General features: G+C 38.8%; 1 protein-coding gene across 1 annotated transcript in view; it reads left to right on the top strand.

Annotated features, from left to right (window-relative positions):
• LOC106535761 (metastasis suppressor protein 1) overlaps positions 1 to 8,201 on the top strand; it is a gene marked incomplete at its 5' end in the record, with an annotated part of 30,485 nt that overhangs the window by 497 nt on the left and 21,787 nt on the right. Inside the window, 2 exon segments of the mRNA XM_014032838.1 lie at positions 3,466 to 3,527; positions 5,092 to 5,165. Coding sequence (XP_013888292.1) covers positions 3,466 to 3,527; positions 5,092 to 5,165 — 136 coding nt within the window.

Below are 8,201 nucleotides of genomic sequence, written 5' to 3' on the forward strand. Positions count from 1 at the left end.
GAATTACTGAAATAAAGCTACTTTTTCATGATATTCTAATTTTATGACCAGCACCTGTATAAGGTGACAAATGAATGTTTGGATAATTTTTCAAAATAACAAACCTTCAAATCTTTTCAGTCAGGTAAGAAAAAATAAATGACTTTTGCAAATAAAAATATGTATTAATGGTACCTACATGGTCCTTCCTGTGCAGAATGACAAAAAGCAACATTATTTATTCACCAAAACCTCTGTAACTTTGCTCCAGTTGATTTTAGCAGCATGAATCTTTGCACAGTTACTGTACACAAGTGGATTTATGGTTTYTAAGAGTTTTTAGCCTGATTCATTATGGTTTTAAATGGGTTATATACTATCAAATGCAAAAATTATTCAGACAGGAGGGAAAAAAATGTAAAAAACATTATGCTCCATCCTCAATATATCTAAAACAGCAGCTGTTTTAATACTTACACTTCTAATAAATTCTCCCAAGTGTTAGCTTTATTTTGATACCAAGAATATTTAAGTAAAGTTGGTAAATGCTGAGATACACCCAGTTACATTTCAGCATGGGATTTCAAGCAGAAACATCAAGGAAACCCTTTGGGGCTTAAGTCGTTTCTAATACTGGGCACTGAAAATGATACAATATATCAGCATTAAAATCTTTATCAGCATTAAAATCTGTATCAGTAAGACAGGGCTGATATTATCGTCTGATATTGACTTCCCACTTTTTAGTTTTGTGTTTCTGTTTCGGGAGGGGAGATGGTTGGTTGAGCGGCATCTGTTTGATCATGAAAGTGATATTAACGCTGCACAGCCAGGAATTACTGAAGTACAGCCATGTCAGAGGTCTGCCCATTTGTTTACGGTATCAAAAAAAAAAGACACAAGGGTGTGAGATGTAAAAACCGGGTCTTCTTAGTTTCTGCAAACTGCTGTTGTTCCTGAAGAGAAAAACTCTGAAACAGGCTGGTTGAACAGCAAGAATCTTTATTTTGCAGTCCAGGAGATTTACAGCCAAAAACCAAATTGTGGCCTTCTAAGCCAAATGAATCACCAGGTAAAAAGATGAAGACGAAGGTGAAGAGTAGGGGCGTACAAGCCTTTTTTATAGGTTTCACAGTGCAGTCCAACAGATGCACCATGAATTTTGTCACAGTATACCTTAAGCGTTCCTTTCCTAATATGGTAATGTGCCAAGTTCTGAAGCTGGGGTCTAAGAGAGACATAGCACATCTGTGCATTCCTGAAAAGAGGCCCCCACTTTTAGACACTACAGGTGTTTGCGCATATGTGTAAAATATAATTTGTGTGTTCGTGTAATATCAGTAAATATCAGTTATCGGCCATAAYGGCTATAATTATATCGGATAGGTCTGCAGAATACATCAAAAATTTATCATTATCGTGATAACAGCCTGTGCAATATGCATATCGCAACAACTGCATAAACTGCGATAAATGGTTGACTTAAAAGTTTGCATTTAAGCGTTTTGTTCAGATGGAAGCTTGAAGTATTTCACCAATCGGATGGAGCCCTTCATGTATTTAGTCAAATGGATGGATCTCTTCATATATATAAAAAAATCAGGTTTGTTTTTTAGGTTGTTTTTTTGGCTTTGAACCCAGAGCAGAAAGATGTCAACACCACATATTTGTTAATTTATCGCAATTCATATCATCATCGCAATATTAAGCACTGTTATCGCACATCACAGGTTTTCCTAATATCGTGCAGTGCTRATATTGGATATCRATATCGGATGACATTTTCATATGTGTGCATCCCTACTGGACACTAAAAACAAAGTCAAAAGAAACTACAACAGGATTACTCTTTGTAATCATTCTGCTTTAACCAAACACTGGACAAAAAGCCACAAAGACAGGATTCGGGGGGGTTTCACTCAGAGCCGAACGAACAGATTGGTGGATTCGYGGAGGACCGGCGTGTTGCTGCTGTTGCCTCTGGTTGTTGCCACGGTGACAATTTATGTCCTCAGTGACTGATGGATGCGGCGACCCTGCCCTCTTCCTGGTGGCTGGGTGTGAACGTGTGTGTGTGTTGGAAAGAAGACGGTAGATGTAACGAGACGTTTCTGTACGTGTGGTCTTAAATACAGTATATATAAGGAGTGTAACAGAGGAGGTTTGATGAACGAGTTTAAAGGAGCGGGCAGGAGAAACGTCAGTTCTTTAGAGAGAGAGAGAGAGAGAGAGAGAGAGAGAGAGAGAGGTGAACGAGAGGAGGAGAGAAATATGGAAATGGAAGCCATTGAAATGGAAAGTGAGGGGACGACAAAGAGCGAGACACTGAAAACACAACGTGTGTGTTTGGGTGAGGTTTTATGCACGTGAGACCCCCCTCCCAAAAAAAAAATCTTTGTGTCTGAAGCCCCTCTGCAGCAGCWGTGTTGTCATAGCAACGGTAGCCAGGCGATGACGCTGGGCATCACTCTGAACACACCCAGCTCAGCTGCTCCGTTTCGATGACGCAGAGAAAYGAGGTGAAGCCCACCGAGCAGCCGGGGGGACGAGGCAGCTTTATTTCATCCCTGTGATTTATATCAAAAAAACACATTATGCATATTTTAACTTGGCAAATTTGGTCATAAATTCTACAGATGCATATAAATGTTTCATTTCGTAGTTTGCAACAAGCGRTCTTTAATAAAGAAAGGAAAATATACTGCGAAGATTTGCACCAATGTTTAGAAAAAAAGATGATTTCCTGGAAACTCCAGGAATGCCAGATGATGGACTTTTCTTCTTTGTTATCCTGTAATAATGATAATAAAGTGAGTTTCAGTAAATCAGGGAGATATTATGATCTTGTGAGTAAACATGCCCCAGATCTTTTGCTGCAGCGAGAGATGGGATGGAAACAAGCCCCGCCCACTTCAGCTGCATCCACCTGCTGACATCAGGAGGGTCATCCTTTAGTTTCTTGTTTTACCGCCACGTCACAGTTTGTTTTCCTGCATTGCAGCGTTTTTCTCCTCATGTTAGTCTGATGTTGGACGTGTGCAGTGTTTACACGCCTGGAGGGGCTCGTTCGGCCCCCCCCTGTGGTCGAGCTGCGATGGGCGGGGCCGATGGATCGCACCCATTGATTTGTCTCCTCGCTGTGTGTTCGTTATCTGCTGGGCCTCTTTAGAGTTTGTTTTCAGGTCAGAAGAGCTGTGCAAGAGGTTCATGTTTGACTGTTTTGTATCTGACTAATGTTTTATTAAAAAGAATATTTAAACTTTTTTCACTAAAGAAAAAGTTTATGATAAAACAAACTTGAAGAGACGACTCTAAAGCCTAAATCCTCAGTCCTAACAAGGCTGATTAGTTCTGATTAATATTATTTTTGTTGTTGTTTTTGGGCACAAAAGCTGATTTTGATCACCATAAATACCAACTTCTATAATAAAATCATATTTCTGTGTATATTTAATAACATTTTTATTTTTATATCTATTTCTCCAGGGCAGTTATCCAGTCTGGGACGACTTCATCAGCAAGGCCACCAAACTCCAGTCACAACTTAGGTAACACCCTCACACACACAAATTCTTATTTCTATCCTTATTAGGACCATTCATTGACTTCCATTCATTTTTACTGATTTTTAGTCATTTCTATAGCCTAACCATGACTCCTTACCCTAAACCTAACCCCCCAGTACATCCCCATCCCCTAAAACCTAAACTCAATTCACATTATTTTATTTTATTTATGTTATTTACTGTTATTTAACCAGGCAAGTCCCATTGAGATCTCAAATCTCTTTTTCAAGGGAGGCAACCTATAGTACATGTTTTTGTGGGTGGGGGAAACCGGAGTACCTGGAGAAAACCCACCTTAGTCTTTAATCTAACCTCCAAATAATTTAGGACCAGTCTTTGGTCTGTATTAGGACTACTGGTCTTAACAAGGTAGGTGTGTATAATGGAAACAGTCCTATAAAGATAACAAATACAAGTACACACATACAGGTTAACACTACTGTGGTAATGAGCTCTGATGGTTTTATTTTGCAAAGCAGTTTGAAGAATTCACAAATCTTTATTAGCATTAAAATGCTTATATTGTCAAAAGTCTTCTTTTCTGATATACAGCTGTGAACAAGTATTACAGAGTGTGGAGTCCCATTTGTGAATATGTAATAATATAAAAGTCTTTATCCTCCTTTCATTTAACTCTGTTCTGGATTTAGTTTATCTACAGTTTATATTTTCTTTGTCTGAACAGAAATACAAAACCTAAATCTTACCAGTGCCAGAACACTTTAYTCTCTATTCAAAAAAGTGAGATTTTTGCAGAAAATGATTTTATTTCTGAAACTTCTCTTTAGAAACTACAAGGTTCCAGTAGCTGTAGTTGGACGTGATTTCATGTCGTCATTGTTAAACATAAGCTGAGGCTTTATGGCTTCATGTCGGTTCAATATGCTAGAGTTTCAGGGTCGCACAGCTGGACTGCAGAACGCTGCGTGCTGCAGGTGTTTATGAACCGGAGCTCATGAGAATCCAATCAGTCTGCTTCATTAAGTGTTTAAATGTCAGGCTCACCTCCTGTTCTGTCACTGTTTCACTGCACGCACACACACACACACACACACACACACATGCAAACACACAAGCACACACAGAGCTGATGTTTGCAGACAACATGCACATAAACTGCAGAAAAAACAGCACCTAAACGTTGTTTTGTCATGGAAAATTTCACCACATGTATAATTACAACATTCAGCCATCAACCAGTCRGTGCCACCTGCCCTGCAGCGATGTCACACACACACGCACACACGCACAACTTAATTACCCTTCTTTAGCTGGCAGAGATTAATGACASCAGCATAAAGTTGTTATAGAGATGGAGACTCAACTCTGGGACAGAAGTCAGCAGAGGAGCATCTCCTTCATTTGTTTRCGTCTCTACACACAAACAGACAAAAAATGTATTAATTCAGTTAGATTTGTTCATTAATATTGACAAAAATAGCGTTCATATTGACGTTTTTCACCCTTTGTTTATTTAATTATTTTGATCAGGTATTTCTGGATTATTGTTTTTTTCCACTAATGCTGCGTCTGTTGGATCTCGCAGGACGACGGTCGTTGCAGTCGCAGCCTTCCTGGACGCCTTTCAGAAGGTGGCTGATCTGGCGACCAACAGTCGAGGTAAGACTGAGACAAAGCAAATAAAAAATATGTCAAACATAAAATCAATTCAGAAATAACACTTTAAATTCACATGTGATACTTTTTTAATCAAAGTTGGACCATTTGTGGAGTGTTGATCAGGGATTCAAGCTGTTAGCCAYGAACTGAATCCAGACAGTAGCTGTGTTTCCATTGACCATGAAAATGCGCAAATTAGAATTTCAAAAATAAATGTCCTCAATGGAAACACGTCTTTTTAGAAAAAAAAGTTTTTCAACAAAATGTTTTTGCACTAGGATGAGATGGTTTTTCGGCCATATCGAAATTGATTTATTTCGCAAAACTGCAATAGAAACATTTTTTTCGCATCACAGGAGTCACGTGATCAACAACCGGCTGTTTCTACTGGTGAAAAGAYGACAAAGAAGATAACAGGAAATAAAAGTAGTAGTGAAATCACCAAAGTAGTAAAAGAAARTAGTAAACTCATCGACTACAATTTCCCAAAAACACAGCATACGTAGCCGCTCCCAAGTAGGGACTTGTCTCTGGAAAGCCTCGATAAAAGACGCCGACGTCTCCTCTGATGCTAGTGTCGCGGTAGCAACATGCTATGTGTTTACATCCATCGCCGCCATGTTTGTAATGACTTCTCGCGAGAACAAACGTATTCACGCGTGACTTTAATAGTGTTTCTTACTTAATGGAAACACTGCAATTGCGAAACTGTGTTTTTTCGACATTAACAGAATATCGACAAAGTTTTGTGCACATTTTCAATGGAAACACAGCTAGAGAGGAGTTGAATGTTGGTTCTGTGGTTTTACTCCAGTAGTTTTCTGGCTGTTGTTTATTGCTGGGTTGCTGATKGGCAGTTTCCTTCTGTTGATTCTGCATCAAAATCCCTATAAATTTTGCGCCATGTATGGTTGCTAAATAAATTTACAAGTAGATCCTTGCACATAGAAATAACAGGGGTCAACTCATTGTTAGCATTAGCGATAGYATTGTTATCATAGGGCTAAATACTTAAACTAGCACAACTCACTTCTCACCTGGGTGGAAACAAGTCAGCAGACATTTAAAGTTTCTCTGGATCCTAAATGTTTGACCCAACTTGAATCAAAAAATAAATAAATAATAAAAAATAAGGCTTCGAGGCTTTTGAAAGCTTTCCTCTGGCTCGTCGTATACTACAAGGTCTGCAGCACCAGTTTATGTCAATCATCTCGATGTCGGGTAAATCCTCCAGATTATATGACAAGTCTTTTTTATTAAAACAATATAGATTATATCTTAAATGTACACATTTTTTTCACCATACCTCGTCTGCACCAGCCCATTTAGGGCATTAGTGTCCACGCTGTGATCCATTTCACTGTGTTTTGGACCGGAGCAAATCACTTCCTGCCCTCGTCGTTGGGTCACGACTTCAACCCAGCAATAGGTTTAATAAAATGTCCAGAAAGTTCAATGTTTGGTCTATTTTCAGTCACTTTAGCTGTTTTTGTAGGCAATCACTTCTTATACCCAACATCTGGTCACAGTATTGTTTTAACAAAAATACAGTACATATTTTCYAAGTACACAAAGTAAAACTGGTCAAATCTAAAAGTATTCATTCAAAGATTTAAATCAAATGGTCATCAATCCAATAAACTGGACTGCATATAATCAAAACAACTTTTCTGAGCTGTTTTCAGATCCTCAGACGGCTCACRGTGTAGAAATGCACAAAGAAACTACTTAGCCAAAGGTTTTAGTCCATCAATACCTAAAAGAGAACCAGAGAGAGACTGCTCTGTCTTAGATGTTGGAGGGAAGCCAGATGGCTGCTAAAAGGCCTCAAAGAACCTCAAAGATGAGCAGGAGAGAGAGAAATGTTGGGGTGGTAGGGGGGTGGTGGGCTTGGTGAATCTGCTTCATACAAACACAGCAGCAAGACAAGGGGGAAAAAAAGGCCTACAGGGAAAACGAACACCAGTTTTTGCTGACCTGAAGATAAAGGAACGCTCCCACTCACACAGTCAGGGTTTTTTGTTGGCCAGCCTGCATACAGCTAATGCACACTTGGCTTCAGAACAGAAACACAAACTGTAGAGGACAAACCTGCAAAAATGGATCCAGGTGAAAAATCCATCCATTWTTTTGCAGGTCAGGAGACACAGTTAGAGACCCTGAAACATTTATTTTAGAGATCCTTTTTATTGTATATTTCTTATCCTCTTTACTTTGAGTGAAAGAATAAAAAAAGAGTGCTGGCATGTCACTTAAATTAAASTGTTGCAAATCTTCAAATTGGATATTTATTAAAATATGTTACTCATTAGGGTTTTGGAGTGAATTGCATTACATATCAATATATAAATTAAAGACCTGACATTCCTTGAATTAATGCATATTATTTTGCTAACAGACAAATGAAGAATAAAGTCATTTRCGTACATTTCCTAACACCAAATTTCACCAAACTCTGGCTTTGATTGGATAAATGAAAGATTAAAGAAGCTTGAATGTCTTGTGTGAAAATCACCAATGCAGGATTTCCTCTAACTGTTGCTCACGATGTCTTTATTATGTCATTATCTGCAGTGGGAACTGTCAGAGAGGCAGCAGTTGAAGAAAAGTAGCTCGGCCAATAAAATGCAAATCATGTAAATAAAACACAGCCTCGAAGATTTTATTCTGTCACACAAMCAATATAATCTGTTTTTTTGGGTTTTTGCTGCTGTTGTGAAGCAGTTTTCACATCCATTATTGATTAGTACTGTTCCACTATTGACCAGTAATCACAGGCAGCTTTTCCTTCCTATCATTAAACAGTGACCAATCAATATGGAGCGCTTCAACGATTGGTTAAACCAAGCAGGAAGGTTTGATGAGCAGCTCGGTTTGATTTGTGCCTATTTGGCTGTGAGCTCCTGTGTGTGTCACAGGAAGCTCCTGTTTAATATGAAATTTATGGTTTTCCCCCGGGGAGCTTTGTTTCAAGGTTGTGTGTGTGTGTGTGTGTGTGTGTGTGTGTGTTTTCACGGTGCTGGAAGTAGGCTAACT

The sequence above is a fragment of the Austrofundulus limnaeus genome, unplaced genomic scaffold, assembly GCF_001266775.1.
Source record: "Austrofundulus limnaeus strain Quisiro unplaced genomic scaffold, Austrofundulus_limnaeus-1.0 Scaffold1552, whole genome shotgun sequence".
In the NCBI taxonomy this organism is placed as follows: domain Eukaryota; kingdom Metazoa; phylum Chordata; class Actinopteri; order Cyprinodontiformes; family Rivulidae; genus Austrofundulus; species Austrofundulus limnaeus.